This window comes from Thermobia domestica, chromosome 7 (genome assembly GCF_964235325.1).
Source record: "Thermobia domestica chromosome 7, izTheDome1.hap1.1, whole genome shotgun sequence".
NCBI classification, from domain to species: domain Eukaryota; kingdom Metazoa; phylum Arthropoda; class Insecta; order Zygentoma; family Lepismatidae; genus Thermobia; species Thermobia domestica.
Genome location: NC_137460.1, coordinates 275110115 through 275128572, shown reverse-complemented (window position 1 = coordinate 275128572; position 18458 = coordinate 275110115). Strand labels below are relative to the sequence as shown.

At 36.6% G+C, this 18458-nt stretch overlaps 1 protein-coding gene across 9 annotated transcripts in view; it reads right to left on the bottom strand.

The window, feature by feature from the left end:
- LOC145690935 (uncharacterized) overlaps positions 1 to 18458 on the bottom strand; it is a 172330-nt gene that overhangs the window by 40773 nt on the left and 113099 nt on the right. For 8 of the 9 annotated variants that reach the window (XM_081766382.1, XM_081766381.1, XM_081766384.1 and 5 more), the window contains 3 exons: positions 14204 to 14893; positions 8949 to 9473; positions 4818 to 5321 (listed from right to left, as the gene is read on the bottom strand). In XM_081766382.1, coding sequence (XP_081622508.1) covers positions 4818 to 5321; positions 8949 to 9473; positions 14204 to 14893 — 1719 coding nt within the window. The remainder of the gene's footprint in view (positions 1 to 4817; positions 5322 to 8948; positions 9474 to 14203; positions 14894 to 18458) is intronic. The other variant, XM_081766389.1, reaches the window with a different exon arrangement.

The following is an 18458-nucleotide window of genomic DNA, read 5'->3' as shown; positions in this document are numbered from 1 at the left end:
AGGTGTTGCAGCAAATCGTCTGTTGTTGAAGGCAGTAGCTCGTTTTTCCGTCCTTTTTGGTAAAATAATATGTATCGTACAGCATCAGTTTTGATGCGAGCCTTCTCACCTTGTATTTACAACCTACATGATTCACATGCTGAAATAATATCTTCAGTAAGTGTTACATTCATACCAAACTTGTAAATACCTTTCTGATATGGCTCATTTTCACACAGCATTTTGAAGGTTCTTTTCTTTCCAATTGCTGTGAACGAGTTCGTGGAGTTACATCCAGTCAGAGCATGGAAGGGTAATAGTGTATCGCGTAGTCTAAGACCCAAATCAACAGCCAGCTTGTGTATCGGAATGTACCGCAATTTATTTTTTACTCCTGTACGAAACCACAATTCTTCAGAGCCAATTTCGCTGAAGTGTGCAGTGCATAGTACAGCTACATTTGTCAGAGGATTGAATCACGATTTTTTTGTGGTCCTTAGGAGCCTGTGCAGCATGACGTAGAAGCAAGCGTGTATATTGTAATGTCTCACGTCGTGTTGTATACAAACAACTTTACGCTTATGTTTACAACCACCACCACATGGTTTTGCAAGAGGATTCTACACACCAGATGGACCCACTATCACCTACAGACGACGGACTTCTGCCTCCTCCCACGAAGCAGACGACAACAGAGGAGCAGCAGCGCCGCCGCCGTCCGAAGACCCCTATAAATTTGATGGACGACAGCAGACTCGTACCAGTTTTCTGGTGTCCCTCCTACTGTTTGCAACGGAATATTAGGAGTAACCTAACCCCAGGCCTCTAGTCTTCTACGGGACTCTTGGTCTATTCTTTCTCCCGGCTTAACCTGCTACAGGGCTGTTCGGGATCCTAACCTCAGCCGCTAAGCCTGCTACGGAACTCTGTGGTTCCTAACCAACCCTTTGCTTGCCACGGAGCATTGGACCCCTAACGCCGCTCTACTTTGCCTGCTACGGGGTTCTGTCTGCGACCTTACGGTCAAAGACTACCTACATCTCACCTTGCAAACTTAGAGAAATTATCTGTATAGTATTTTTGTAAAAAACTGTTTATAGTGGAAATTTTATAATAAAAGCCGGTAGTCGATTCCGGACGCTCTACCTACAACCTATATGGGACAGAGTTCTACAATATGCTTCTTCATGATCCATTATTAGAACCGACAATTCCTTACAATGTCCTCTAGTTAACTGTCCCATTTCTGAATCGACCCCAAGAACTATTGCTGTCCTGTCTGAAGTTCTCTTGTGCCATTTCGCACCAAGTGTTAATCAGAAATTCACACATATTCACCTTATTTTTAGGAGTTTCAATATATTTCGACCATTCTTTTGGGCTAGATTGGTTTATCATGTAATCCTGACTTCTAGTCCTGTAGAAACACTTCTTCGGTCACGTTCTCCAGCCTTCATTAACAGTTCATTATATTGATCAAAAAACACATCGACTCGCATGCATCCATTAACACGGAATGCAGCAGTGATTGCGTACCAATGCTTCTGTAGAGCATTTCATTACCTCTCATTGGTGTCAACATTATTTAACTCGCTCCATTCTAACTGGAGTTATGCGCATTTTAACCAAACGACTCCCGAATCTGACCGAAGTCACATAATGAAAACACAAAATGGCATCCAAAAAATTAGTGATACCAAAATTTGACGCGACATACTACCTACGGTGTTAACACATTTTACCAAACTGTGGTGTCAAACCTTAGATGTAGCGCCGGTTGAGCGAAATATTATATATATAACATTACACACACACACACACACACACACACTTACACACACATATATATATAAACTTTGAGCTACTTGACTATAGGATTTCGTGTGGTACTCTATTCTAGGCAAAACATTGGAATCTGTTTATCTGTTTTACTTCCCTTAGCGTACGCATTTACAAATTGAGGACTTAGGTATTCTGGGATGTATCAATACAGTACTCACATTACAGTGTTTGCAGTCCTGTATTAAGACTCAGTGCCCATCAAACTTTATCGCCCTTTCCCTCTGGAATCAAGAAAATTTTGCATCCATCCTCCTTATTCGTTGGTATTCAGTATAAGCCTCAACAATATGGACACATCCGCTTAAACTGATCCACCAGGAATAGAATGGGTTGTACACAATCAAATGCATGGATTACGCTGCAGCCAAGAAAAAGTAACCTCGTCTCCTTCTATCGCTGGTAGCGTCCTAGTGAGAAATCTAAGTTACGCGCTAGTAGCAACACTGTTTTTAAAATAGATTCCCTCAAATCTTTCTCTTGTGGACACTATTTCCCCGCATACGACACTTCGATCTCGATTTTCTTAATATGCCGCTCGTGGCTCGTGCGTAAATCTTATGAGTTTTCATGTGGCATTCTAACTAACTAACTCTATGGCCTATGAAACCCAGATATTCAATGCCGTGTTCACAAAAGCTCTCTACTAGATTCTATCCTTAGCTAATTGGATCCACTTTCTACTTTGTATTCCTATTTCTGCGGATCCATCATAATATTAGACTTCCATATGCGCCTAGATCTTCCTAATGGTTGTTTCCCGTTTGGCCTTATTTACTTTCGACTTTGAAAGCGTTCCTACTTTCTTCCATCCTGTCTACATGACCTGCCCACCTAAGCCTCCCATATTTGTTGACCATAACAATGTTTGGTAAACCGTATAAATTATGTGATTCTTCGTTATGAAGTTTCCGCCATTCCCCATTCCCATTCTTCTTGGGTCCGAATATTCGTCTCAGGATCTTATTCTCAAATACTTTCAGTCTACGTTCTTCCGTCAGAGTAAGCGACCATGTTTCGCAACCATACAGAATAACATGCATGATTATCGTTTTATATATTTTAAGTTTCAGATTCTTCCGACAGAATTTGCGACACGAGATTGCTTTTAGTCGACATTTAATTTCTTCGTGAATATAGTTTTGGTCTGTTGGTGTGGCATTCTATGTTTAGCAATAGATATGAGTAAAACTAGTGATAAGATGCTATATATGCATTTGAGTAAGTAAATTCTATTTCGAATTAAGGACACCAGAGGTCCTCTTTTCGTACCGTTTAAGAACCTCCGAAAGCGAAATAAAATTTAGTTGCCCTTCTGCGGGCAGGGAAAGTTATGAGAACGTTTAACAATAAAATTCAATACTTTGGTACTTAACAAATCCCATAACCGTAGAATTAGGTCATACTCTAAACTAGTGTTCTGCACTTTTTTCCTACTCGCGACCCCATATTAATTATCCATAACTCAACTACGACCACCTAAATGTTATTCCAATCATAAATGTATTATACGAGGGTAATTTCAAATGTCTTGCACAGCGCAAGCGCGATCGTTTGAGTTATGGATGCAAACTCGTTTGAGTGGTGTGATCAAGTTCAATTTTATGTCAGTTGTGAGTCAGAGTTTGGGTTTGACGGTTGCGTTTGTGTTTGCTGGTTCGTGTAGCTGTGTTGGGAGAAATTCAGTGTTAAAATAGAAGGTGAACACGACTCAGGTCGGATTACCAGTGTTCCTATATCAAAATCGAAATTCTACGTGGAAAACTGAACTTATAATGCTTTGCGAGAGATTTGTGAAAATAGTGCAGTGGATCGTAGGAACTGTAAAACGGTGGTCAGCTCGTTTCCGTGAAGGTCGCCTGAGCACTACGGACAAACCAAGAAGAGGAAAACCATCAACTACAAAAGACTACATTTCTGAGATTATTGTGAATGACATTTTGAGAGAGGATAGACGAAAAGCATGTGCGGAAATTGCGTATGAGTATAGAATCATTACTGGAAAGTTACAGATGAGAAAACTCGCTGCCAAATGGGTTCCGCATGATGTGAGTGAAGACCAGAAGGCATGTCGTAACAGAATCGCAGAAGACTTGCTTACGAAGAATTGTTGCAAAGCATTGAGCCCACCAGACTTCGATTTGTTTCCCAAATTGAAGGACTCCGTGGAAAACGTTTTGATACAGTTGACGAAGCTTCCAGTGAGGTGACCCCAATGATCAACAGAAGGTGCCCTATTCGGAATACAGAATTTACCAAAACGTTGGGGAAAAATGAAATGAAATGAAATATTTGAGTGTTACATCCCACGCTTATGCCGGTTAGGCTAAAGGAGACGGAGATGATGAGTAATGAATGAAATAGTGGAATGAAGAAAGTGAGAGGAAACGGGAGAACCCCGAGAAAACCCACGCACACGGTGTTTGTCCACCACAAGGTTCAGTTGGCGGGGGCTGGGATCGAACCCGGGACCCCAAGCACCAGAGGTGAACGCTGTACCACTGAGCCACCGCGGCCCCCAAAACGTTGGGAAGCTGTACTCCGTATGCAAGAATGGAGATTATACTGAAGGTCTGTTAAGTTATTTTGTACAATAAATTATTTACTTCCATAATATATTTCGGTTTGCTGAACTTTTGAAATGACCCTCGTATGTTATAATTATTATTATTCTAATATAATATTGAACAGAAATCGAAATCATATGAAATTAATTAAAACGTATTATAATGAAGTCAGTTTAAGCTCTATGTGTAAAATTATTCTACCGTAGAAAAGAAGAATTGTATCCACACCTTTAATGTAATACTTCTTACTTGCACACAGGCAGTGGTTAAAGACTACTGTTTTATTATTTATACAAATATATATATATATATATATAAAAGTGTTTTGATATGCGTTAATAATAAGGTTAAAGCTGGTTAGTATATTACAACAACAACAACAACAAAAAAAAAAAAAAAAAAAAAAAAAAAAAAAACTGAAATGCAACTTACCGGTTGTAGAATCTCTTTCGGAGACTGCACTACTATTAGTCGTAGACGTAGCGGTATTATTATCGATTTCTAAACCTGAGCTTTCCTTCGATTGGGCTGTAGAATCCAAATGTGGTAGAAATTCTTTTCGTCTTCCCTTGTCAGAAGACAACAATTTACGAGTTACTGCATTTACTTCCATTACTTCATCGTAATATCTCGAAACAGTAAATTTATTCTTCGGTTTATCGTAATATTTGCATTCCGATTTTAATCTAGCCCATCTCAAGTAACAATCGGACACTCCTTTTTCCTTGTCTCCTGGTATTGGCGCGCCTCGTTTAGCCATTTCATGTAGAATCGGTTCCCATGCTTCTTGTTTCGGTTTGCCACTATGTACAAGTCGCTGAAATGTTTCCTCCTTCAAAATCCCCAACAGGATCTGCGTATATGTCTTGCCATTTCCAACTTTTCGTTCCCAAAGGCTTTTTATACGATGCTCGGTAGTTTTGCGTTCTGAAGAACCTATAAACAGTAACAATATATAGGTTAGATAGAAATTTCGTTAATACAGGGTTTGTTCGGAAAGTAGTAAGACTGATATTTTTAATGCATTCACAATTTTGACACACTGACTTCATAGTTTTCAAAATATGCCTCTTCTGCATCATCACAGTGTTTCCAGTTACTCTATTAATAACTGAAGGCTCTCTGGAACGCAGAAACTGGAATGCTCTTCTGCTTCCTCGTGCTGCCGTCCATTCATGACCGTTTTCAGTCAGAGGAAGAGGAAGAAGTCTTCAGAAGCGACATTTGGGTTGTAGGATAGCTGGAAAAGCTGTGTGATGCCATGTTTGGTCAGGAAGTCCATGACAGCTAAGGCGGTGTTGCTCGGCGCACTGTCGTGATGAAGCTTCCATGATCTAGCGATTGCTGGACTGACGGACGCGGGCGACACGTTTTCTGAATTTTTCAAGTACTTCCAAGTAGAATGCAGCATTGACAGTCTGACCAGGCGGTACAAAGTCTGTGAATCATTCTTTTGCAGTCAAACAAGATTATCAACATCAATTTCATTTTCGACTTGCTCATGCAGGCTTTTTTCAGACGAGGTGAGGCGGGGTTGTGCCATTCAGGTCATGTCATGGGTCTCACTCGCAGTTTTACCCAATTTGACGCCAAACTTAACCGCGTAACACTGTTCTAGCAAACGATTCATTGTGGAGGTGACAAGGCAATTTGAAAGAGATTCACTTTAAACTCGACTTACACTCCGTGAAGGCTTGGAGACGACTGACGACTGATACGCTTATACCCGCCACCTAATCAGCGCAATAACCTCCTCCTCTTTCACCACGTTTTGGCGAGAAAAAAATCAGTGCCACTACTTTCAGGACAAACCTTGTATTTTGGTCCTCGTATACAAAAATTTGCTACATTCTGAAGCCTCGTCACTAAAACGCTTGCTTTTCGCGGGCATGTTCACATGATAAAGCCCAACTATATATACTATATGTTCTTAGATTAAACCCGTGTGATGGTTTGCATATCACTTTAATACCTGACTGCTATATTAGATACAGACAAGCTATCGATTACTTCGTTCCCTCCACCCATTCTGGAATACTGGAGAATGACTCATGTTATTATTCTCATACACGCACAACTGGTTTCTGAAGGACTATTTGGAACCATATGATGCTGTCCAATTGCACAGACTGCAGGAAACTGTAATATGCACTTGTTTTTATTACGTGAAATATGATAACGACCTGTTTCATGCTTGGTATCGTATGAGACTGTTGATCGCCATGTTGGAATCTAGGATACTTAGATGAAACAGTGGAAAGCATTTGCAAGAAATGAAATGAAAGCTTTAAGTTTCACGTCCCACAATTGTGCCGGCTGGGCTACAGGAGACGGTAATGATGAGAAATAAATGAAATGGTGGAATGAAGAAAATGGAAGAATACGAGAGAACCCCGAGAAAACCAATGCACACGGAGTCTATCCACCACAAAACTCACTTGGTGCGAACTGGGATCCAACCACGGTCCCCATGCACTAGAGATCAACGCCCTACCACTGAGCCATTGCGGCTCCTGGAAAGCACTTGCATAGCAAGGGTTGAATATTTTGGAAATGGATCTGAACTGTGCAGAAAGTGCTAAATCAAATACTGTTATTACAAATGTAGACAACGCAGCATACAAAAAGGTAAAACCATGATCTTTATTATTATTATTATTATTATTATTATTATTATTATTATTCAAATATTAATACTTGCAAAATTCTTTATATGTAACGTGCATTATCATCTGGAATATGGTATGATGATTTGGAACAATGAAGCCAAATATTTTGTAAATACTATTGAGTGTATTCAGAAGAACTCTCTAGTCTGCTTACGATAGAAGATATGAGTTTGTCTAGTACAATCAAAGAACTGCATCATTTGTCTTCAGCCGTTATATTTTCGATCTTACATTTTCTCATAATATTCTTTATTGATGGTTTAATTTCTATAAGAACTCCTTACTGTAACATTGAAAATTTTGTTCCTTTTGTCTCTACAGCTTCTAGTCTAAAATCTTCTTTTTATAAAAGCACTGCTACTGCAAATAAATTTTATTCTTTTGTAGGTATTTTCCAAACTGAATTTATTAAAGTTCGTTTAGAGCTTATTAACTTATTAAAGAATTTTTCAATGTTAAAAATTTAATTTAGTAAGTATAGTAAGTACACTTATTAACATTATAAATATATAAATATACACATTTCTTGGTTAACTAATTAAATACAAATCTCGGTACACAAAGACATGTAATAAAAATTATGAACTTCAATTGTGTTTATCATCATCAAGAAATCATTTATTTGGCCTTGCGTTAAGGCCATCTCGTGAGATGTCTTTGCTTCAAGACTTAAGGGTATATATGCATATTGCACAGTACAAGTGCACCAAAATAACTTTACAGCAGTACTCCATTATAAATATTACCGTTAAGGCAGTTAAACTAAATGAAAAGAAATGACATTCTAGTTTCACGTTCCACGCTTATGCCCTCTAGGCTAAAGGAGTTTCCCTGAGTAGTTACACAGTTAAACACTAGGTGCAATATAAGAGAAAATGGTTGCCAATTGAAGTTCTAGAATGTTGTATGTCCTTCATGTCGGTGCTTGTATCGGCAGAAGAATGGACAAATGTGTCGATATAGGTGGTGAATAAGTAGAAAGGAGAGAACCTTTCTATCAGGTTACAAGTTTCTAGGACACTTGAAACTGAACAGTACTGAATTTTTTTTTTTTTTTTTTAGCTTCCCTGGGACATTCGGCCACACTATAGTTGGACTTTAATTTTAATGAGAAAATTAAGATTAATATATATATATATATCAATTCACATAATGTTTCACTGGCATTTTCATAATTAACTTCTGTATTACAATTTTAAAAAGTGCACTTCGAATGATAATTCCTAGTTAAATAGAGGGTAAATGCTATAAGGTTACTTTCTCTCATCAAGTCTATGACGTATCTTTTGTCCTGCTCCGTTATCGTTAAGATTATCCCAAAGAATTGTAAGCTATGATTCACTGCAGTTGCACACATGCAGAATACAATTACTTGCGTGTTTTGAGTATAGACAGAAAAATAGGGAATAACAACAGCTTACAACAAACTCAAAGCTGAAGGTCGTGGAGTTTCCGAAAGATATTATATAGTAGTCTTCAATACTCATTTCCTTTTTCAAGATCATATTGTTGCAAGTGTGCGTAGAAATTTATAATACGTGGATTTGAGTAAAGATTCCAACTGGACTTGATTGATTTAAAACAGATATAGGTGGGTGGTAACTTTTTTAAAACCAGGCTGTACAATCTTTCTTTGCGGCAGGTACGGTAAACAAACTGCTTGAAACACCTTAAAGCTGGGTATGCATGCAAGAACTATTTTTCACATGTGCTTTTTATACATACTTGTTCTTGAAAGTCATGTTAGTATTGGCTTGTACTCATGCAATAATGTATAAATTTTAACCTTTATAATTAGTAATGTTTGCATTTAAAAATTTGCATTGAAATATTTGAACAAAAAGTTCGGATATATATGTACGTATATAGCAATATTGATCATAATAATACTTACGCTCTCTGCAAAGCGTGTTTCTATGGTTCTTTTCCAACTCTTCCGCAATCACTGAAGTTGTTGAATCACTATTGCTAGCAGAAGTTATTTCACTATCATTGCTTTCAGTCAACTCTACCTTTGTATCAAACGGTTTCTTTTTATTGACTTTCAATAACAGCTTACGAACCAATGCATTTACTTCCATTACTTCGTCGTAGTACCTCGGAGGATTAGAGTCAATCTTACCAAGGCGACAATCAATTTTGTATTTAAAACACTGATATTTCAACACTTTCCACCTTGTTGAACACTCATAGCCAGCTTTCGTTGCAATTCCTGGTATTTGAGCACCTCTTTTGGCCATTTCGTTTGCAATCATTTCCCATGTCTTTCGCGTTGGTCTGATGCTATACAGGGACAGCATAAAGTTTTCCTCCTTCAGAATGTCTAACAAAACTTGTGTAGGATTCTTGTCATTTCCAATATTTTGTTCCCAGAAACAGAATATGCTAAGTTCTTTGTCTTTGGAAGCAACTCCAGGATCTAGAGAACAGAAGAATGTACAGTGTAAGTGTCAGGTCCATTTCTATTTCGAAACAGGAAGACAAATTACAACCAAGAGCAAACAAGTACGTGCACTGTAAGAAGGTTGTTCCGAATACATGGAAATAAGTTTGACACAGTACCAGACGCGCACCCAGAAATTTCTGTTGAGAGGTGTCCAAACTTTCGCGGGAGGATCCAATGCTAAAACCACTACGTCTATGTAGTTTTGAATGCATATTATTCTGCCGAAAAGACAATAAGTAATTGTAAAATACTTTCACCTATATTTCAGGGGGAAAAAAATGATAGAACTAGACTGTTTTCATTAAATAAAGATTACCACTGTTTTCATTTTCATGCTACATCAATCACTTCCATGTTAAACAAGTATAGTTTTATAGAGAAAATGTACACATGTATGCTGGGTTAAGAAGTTTTGGGGAAAGGGGTTCGGGACCTGGTGGTCACCCCCCGTGGGTGAGCTCCTGGATAGTGCTCACATCAAGAAATTCCAGGTGGTATTGAATTGGGCCACCAGTACTGTGACCAATCGCTCCACATAATGATTTGCATTGTAAGGTACTCCGCTGGAGAATAAGCAGGATATTCTCTCCTACGCTTTTCTCTTAGCTTTCCAGAGACCACGAACAGTTCAGCCAGGTTGATGTATGAGAGGTTGTTTTAGGAGTCCAAAGGCGCAAAAATCCATCAGGCTAGAATAAGATTCATTACCGGAATATCTGTAAATGGAATAACATGGCTATCTAGTCCTGTTTATTTGGTAGTGAAAGCAAAGGGTGTTCTAGCAGTGTGGCTAAGTCCTTATCTGTGACAATGTGAAGATTCGGGTGCCGTTTTCGTACAAATGTGTGATATCGCAGCGAGGCTATATGAGACGTGGACCTACTGATTAACGTGGAATCCGAACCACATGAACTTCCACCGAGAATCGAACCCAGATCTCCCACGCCTAGGGCGCGTACGCTAACCGCTTAGCCACGAAGGAGCTCGGCTCATATTTGGAGATGACAATGGTGCACTGAACTTGTTCACAGGTATCGGAAGCAAACTTCTATAAACAGAGTAGTTTGAAATAAGATAAAATTGAAAAAAATGAAACGAAATGAAATCTTTGAGTTTTACTATGCCGGTTAGGCTAAAGGAGACGGTGATGATGAGTACTGAATGAAATGGTGGAATGAAGAAAGTGGGAGGAAACGGGAGAACCCCAAGAAAACCCACGCACACGGTGTTTGTCCACCACAAAGTTCACTTGGCGAGAGCAAGATAAAACTGAGTCTATACATGCACACACACTGTTGAATCAGATGCTACACCAGAATTCAGGCAATAATCTATTATTCTACAAGTGTTTTGATATCTGCGAAGGAGTTCATGTTTTTATTAACCAATTCATTAACAATAAAATCATGTGAAACATTACTGGGAACCCAGCAAAAACAATGAAACTTTGTAATAGCATGTTAGACAAAAACGTGTTTTATATTATTACAATACCTGAGTGAAAATCGTTGCCAGTACTTAGTAGATAGAAACCGAAGGTTTTCTGGACGGTTTCTACAAACTGAACACACATTTGCCAGTTATAAGTATCTAACATTCATATTGGGTTTATGCATTACTAAAGTAAAGAGGATGATATTTTCCATGACTGAATTATTTACTGGTAAAGATGAAGGGGCATCCTCAGTTGAAGAGTACTAGCGAGACAATCTTGTAGAAATTTTCAATATTTAAGTTTATTTACGGTAACTATTGCACTATAAATCTATATAACGTAGGTAATATATAGAGAAATATGTATATAATTATGATGTATATATTAAATATGTATATAATTATGATAATATTATAATTATGATTATGATTATAATATGTATATAATTATGAATGAAAGCAAATTTCATTTTTGCTCTTCCAAAATTGCATTTTTGAAAATATTCTCTCACGTTCAGCATTGCAGTTGAATATTAAAAAAGAAAAAAAAGTGAGAGGCTACTATTTCGCAGTGTTTGAAGTTCGTAGGAGAAGCATATGCCTTATAAATGAGTATACTTTTCTTCGTCTTATATAGCTTGCTTGAATTTCTCAGATGATGCAATTTGCCTAACAAACAATATTCTTCACAGAACTGATCCATGTAAGATCCTCAGTTTCAAACAAGAATTATTTTGAAGCCATAAAAGGACAAACTGAGCGCAAGTTACAAAAGAGTGTCCTCTTTTGTAACTTGCGCTCAGTTTGTCCTTTTATGGCATTAATATTGCTTCTTCAGAACTGGATGGTTCTGCTGAAAGATTGGTGGATGTCCCGATAACCCTAACTGAGAGGTAGAGGTTCGATGATGGCAAGAATGATATGAAAGCTTAGGCTCGGTTTGGAAGTAGTAGTCGATATGTTCAGTGTGGCTATGATACTGGAAACAATAGACTATCAACGAATTGTCAGATTTGTGCATTTTAGGAATAAGAAGTAATTTTGGTGTCATGGGTGTATTTGGAGTAAGATGCAAGATGGTGGCCTGGAATAGGTCCTCGTGTGGAGACGACAATGGTTGACCACGTAAAACTGGACTTCAGTGAAGAGATCTTTCGTTAGGCATTTATCCAAAGATATTTAATGGATGCAGTTCGAAATTTGATGTAAGGATTTGCAAAGATGAGATGGTATAATATATACACACAGATACACACTATTCCGAATATTTAATAATAATAATAATAATAATAATAATAATAATAATAATAATAATAATAATAATAATAATAATAATAATAATAACCAGTTCAACAACATAATACAATTCAAGGGACTGAACTTATAAGCAGACTATAAACTTTTGTATATTCCTTCGTCTGACACGGGTGGGAAGAAGTATGGCGAAAAATACCATAGGAAAAAGAGAAAACTAAGAATCATGCGAAGCACCGTCACTATAATATCCAGAGTACTCCCTCTACATATATATTGCAGTTATGTATTCTATATTGCATGTATATTATGTATACAATTATATTATGTATACAGTATACGAGGTGTGTTCAAAAAATAAGTTATTTTTTCCCGCGTAAAGAGGACACTCATGGCAAGTCGCGAATTTTTTCCCGTTTGCAGAGAACGTCAGTCGCTGCCAGTCAGCCAACGAGTGAAGACGTGTCGTGAGCGGTCTTTGGATTTCAGGTTTTGACAGAAAAACTTAAGCTGCGATATTGCATCAAACTTTGCCAAAAGCTTGGGGACACTCAAGCGGGAAACCATTCTCAAGATTCAATAGGCTTTCGGGATAATGCCGTGAGCACCTCACGCATAAAGGAGTGGTACAACCACTTCAAAGATGACCACACTTCAGTGGACAGTGAACCACGTTCAGGTAGGCCCTTAAGCCGGAATGACAAGTCTTCAAGCAAGTGTGGACTGTGGTTCTGCAGGACCGTCGTATCACAGTCCAAGAAATTGTAAACGATATAGGGCTAAGCATAGGATTGGTACATTCAATTTTGAACGAGAATTTGGGTTTGAGGAGAGTATTCTCGGAATCTGTACTGGAGCTGCTTACAATGAAGCAGACGCAATGGTGTCTGGACATCATAGAGGACATGATACACAATGCAAACACTGACTCCAACTATTTGAACACCGCAATCACAGGTGATGGAATATGGGTTTATGGGTACGAACCGATTTGAGTCAAGAGAAAACATCATGCGGAATGCGACGGAACGGTTGTTCACTATGCCAAAAACTTCGTTCCAGAAGTGTTTCCAATAATGGCAGGAGCTCCGAGAGAAGTATGTGCGTTACCAGCGACTACTTTGAAGGGCATTAATGTTTCGGATTCTCAAATCAATAAGTGTATTTTTCTCAACCAAATTCAAGCATGATCTCGGCCAATTTGTTGGTTGCGTTAGAGTGAGTGATTTCCCACCAAACCAAAACAGGACATTTCAATAGCACCTAAACAATATTTTGACTCATTGAATACGAGTGCACTGTCATTACAATATTTACAAAATACTACTCAAGAGTTCGGATTCCATGTTAAGCAGTAGGTCCATGTCTCATATAGCCTCGCTGCTGAACGGGACGTTAAACTCAAAATCAACTCAACTCTTTTCTGGGACTGACTACTCCGCAGCTGCCGTCAAGAACTATATATATTAGTTGGTTGGTTGAGTTAGGATCTAACGTTCCGTTGATCAGCGAGGCTATATGAGACGTAGACCTACAGCTTGACGTAGGATCCGAACAGCATGCTTTTTGAACACACCTCGTATTTACTATTACCGCAGTAAAAAATTACACAAGTTCCCACTGCAAAGGGTGAATTACTTTTTTAATAATAATAATAATAATAATAATAATAATAATAATAATAATAATAATAATAATAATAATAATAATAATAATAAATTGCCTAGTTCTGATATCACAACACAAAGGCAAGGAAAAGAATATAACCGAAAAATGTAACAAAACTTAAAAGTGAACCCTTATTGTAAGTAAATACCCAATCTAGGGTCAACACTTAGAAGAGCGCAAAGTCGTCACTACACCACCAAAATAAAGTACGGAACCAGAATAAACGAAGTGTCATTAAATCTAATGACGTTTTCCGTCGTTTATTTTTGCCCCGTACCTTACCAGACAAAATAAACATGAACTTAACGAAAAGATAATTACACCTAAATAATAGTAGCTACACCTACCTTTAATTTTGATACATTGATTTCTTGCCTTCTTCCTTAATCGCCAAGCTGCTTCAATTTTCGCACGTTTTGCGGTCGACTCGCCTGTATTTTCATTTTCTCTCAATCTTTTGAGACTACAGCAGTCTTTTAGTTTGTCATTAGAGCCACTCTCTTCGTCTTTCTGAAGAAACTTTCTTTCCAGATAAGACGGAATTACGAAGTTGTATTGACTGTCACAATATGGTATCTTGGTTTCCTCCACGTACGCCATTACCTCACTTCGACTTGAAAACCTTCTTCCATCCGGACTGACTACATACGCATCCCAATGTTTCTTGCTGTTGTTCCTCCATACAATTTTCTTCAGCCAGCGATATGGAAGCGCTTGGACGATTACATCCCTAGCATCATCCGAAACGCTAGTTTCTGACGACAGTTTCTCATCTTTAAGAGATTTTTTTTGTTGTTTCGATTGATTCTCATATTTTCCCCTATTCACCTCTACTTGTTCCACTTCCTCTTCTGTTATAATTGATTTACGAAAGTCTTCTGGAAGGAAAGTGGCGAGTTTTGTCTTAAGCGGTTTTGGAATTCTGTAGGTTTCCAGGCATAATCTTAATCTACACGCACTACAATTACTATTTCTAACCGAAGAATTGGTGCTATTTGCTTCATCAGTTGTTTTCCCAGCTGGAAGAATGCATTCACCTAAAACGTAAAATAGATTTTATCAGAAAAATTTATTAATGTATACATTCTGGTATAATAACATTCATAGTCATGAAATGTTACTATGACTGTCACATAGACTTGTCAGACTACTCCTAAAATCCTTATTGACTTACAGTAAAAAACATTTAATCGGATCCCGATTAACTAATTTCCAGATTAACCAAACCACTGAAAAAAAGTATTTACTTGGGTGAGACTTATTTGAAAAAACAAATTTGGTTTGGTCTAACGAGCGTTGATCTAATATTAAGTTTTTGACTTTTTTTTTGTTCTCTGTCTCTTTTTTTCACAAGCTGAATTAAACTTCATTTCATTCATTCTTTATTCATCCATTTCGTACACTTTCAGTCAGAGTTCAGTACATAGGACTTGTCAAATAATAATAAGATATTTCAATATAATTGATATTATATTAATTTTACAAAGTATCACCCAAATATTCATTAATGTCATAATACATTTTGTTACATAAAAAATTGAAGAGTTCATTTTTGAATTTTGGAATGGTTTTGATATCCTTCAAGTAAGTCGGGAGCTTATTATACAATTTAGTGGACATAGGAAGAACACTTCTTTTAGTGCACGCATAGTTTTGGTATGATGTGAATATGTTATTCTTATGTCGTCTGTTGTATGAATGTACACTCATGTCCAAAATGATTGTCGCATATTTATAACTGTCTTCTTGTAAAAATATAATTTGATAATAATTTTGCAGGATACTTTTAATACTGATACTGTGTGTATAATCGGGGAATGTGTATTTGTGGTAAATTTCATAGGGAAAAAATTATAAATACAAAATTTAGAGTGAGTAAAACAAAATGTTTCTAAATGGACAAGAACATTTTATTTTCGTTTTATTGTTCTTATTTACTGCTCTTTTAACATGAAATTTACCACATACATGTGTTTGACGATTATACACATACTAACATTATAAGAAATAGTGGGCAAATTCTTTATCAAATCATATTCCTACAACAACATATTTATAGACATGCGACAATAATTTTGGACATGAGTGTACATTGTTAACACGAAGAAAACTACTTTCATTTCTCTTTACATATATGATACTTTTGTATATGTACAGACAAGGCACAGTTAAAATTTTATTTGACTGAAAGACCCTTTTGTATGTCATTCTTGGTGGTAGATTAAAAATAGATCTTATTGCCTTTTTCTGAAGATGAAAAATAGTAACATTGAAATAAGAAGCTCCTCAGAAAATGATTCCATAAGTTAACAGGGACTGAAATTTATCACAGTACAACAACAGCAAGGTTTCTTTTGACACAGAACCACGTAGTCTGTAAGTCAGAAAACAGATACGGCTTAATATGTTATTTAGATCAGTAATATGCGCATTCCATATAAGTCTATTGCCTGTTGTGTCTCCTAAAAATTTAGTGAAATTTGAATAGTCTACAAAAGTTGAATTTACCAATGGGAGGTACTATTCGAGGTGTATATGACTAATGAAAGTTTAGTGCTTGATTGTTTTAGTCGTACGGTTTTAGTTTGGTATGTTTAGTTTCTAAGACATCACATGCTGTCAAAAACGTCGTCTTTTCACGCTGAGAACATATCAAATATACAATACTGTATATCAAAAAAATCTTGATTACCGTCTAACCAAATTTTCGTTCAAGCGAAGCACCATTGGTTCTATCAAATTCATTTAAACGGAGCTCTAGTGTACTCAGTGTATTTCATTAATGTTTACCCCCAATAATTCCTGACCATGCATTCAAATATTAAAGTCTTAGCAACATTATTCAGTTTTTTCAGATTAGTATCTTTATACAACGCATATCATGTGTGTCTAATATTTCCTTTTCTCTGTAGTAGAAAAAAGCGTGATATTCAGAACCAACCAAATTATTTTTTTCTTCATCGCTGTTTCCCGAATCAAGGGGTATTATATGAGATGTATTTGTGATGCTCTTAATACAATTTATACGTATAAAGCAGGGTTGGCAAAAACCATGGTTTTTATTGAAAAAAAACAAAAAAAACAGTTTTTTTTTTTTGTTTAAACCCGGTTTTTTTGGTTTAAATAATTTGCTCTATGTATTTATATCACACATGGACAGAAATAAGCTTGTTTCACCTTGGTGTTAGTATGCAACAACCGGGTTATGCTGGAAGGAACCACATAAGCTTAAAGCGGAATCCAAACTGCTTCTCGGCTTACATCCAAGAGAAATTGCCCTTTATTTGAACTCGAAACCGGGACTAATGGGCCACAAATGCGATACGTCTGCCAACTACTCACGAAGGACTCCTGGTAAAAATACGTTGACTAATCTTTACATATTTGTCAATATAATCACCAAGAGTCATTAGGACAGAAGGACAAAAAGATAAACAATTGCACAAGTGGAACCATTATACAGAATTACATATGGACAATTTCAAAGTACTACAGAGTACAGAAGAACTAATTTAGTCCAAGTCAGTTCACTACGACTTTTATTAGTCCAAGTTAAAGAAATATAACTACTTACTTTGCATATCAGTAAGAAAAGTGAATAAAGATACGAATTATTTGAGTCCACTTAGGCTCTGACCAATTTATACAATAAATAGTTACCAAAGATACTTGTTATTTTAATAATTGCCTCCAGTGGGGTTTGTATGACCCCCCTCCCCAAAAAAGTACGGTATTTCGATGTGTTATCAATAGTAAACATTATTAAAACGAAACAATATTTAGAATTTTCCTTTGGTTGCATAACAATAATAACAAACTATAAAAAAAATCACAAAAGAAACATCCATAAAGTTACATAAAAAAGTTGCTTTTGTAATATCTCTTTGAGTAAAGAATGGGGAATTTAGGTCTGAATATAGTACGAATAATATATGGGAGTGAAACGTGATAGCCCACAAATATGTGTTCATCAAGATTTTACGAAGTTAAACTTTTACGAACATTTTTTGTTTTTTGGTTTAAACCAGCCAACCCTGGTATAAAGGATTCTGGACCGTACATAATTTTAAAACACACTGTATGATATTTCAATGTCTAGTAAACTCTATGAGATGGAACCACGTACAACAATTTCTAGTAACAAATTAAATTTATTTACTCATGACTCTTAATATTACGTACATACAATATATGAACAACGTATTCATTCACAATAGATTCGCTTATGTCACATTCATAATTAACTTAATCTAATAAGCATTTTTGATTATTAATATTATTTCTATCAACATTTATATTATTTGTATCATTTATTTATGCCATTTTTTATTATTTAATTACTTTTTGATTTACTTATTCTACTTGTCTAGGTACTGACAGGATAAAATATATTGACGCAATGCTTCGTGCATAGTTTTGTACGAAGAAAAAGAACTCGAGAAAATAGGCCGCAGGATGCAAAATGGTTGACTCATTTTAGTAGATGGCCCTGATTAACCCTTTATTGGGCACTGTTGCTCTGAAGCAACATCGCATTCTATTGTGTTATCTGCACTAATTATAACTTCAGTGATCATTTAATTGGCATTATTGCTTTCATAC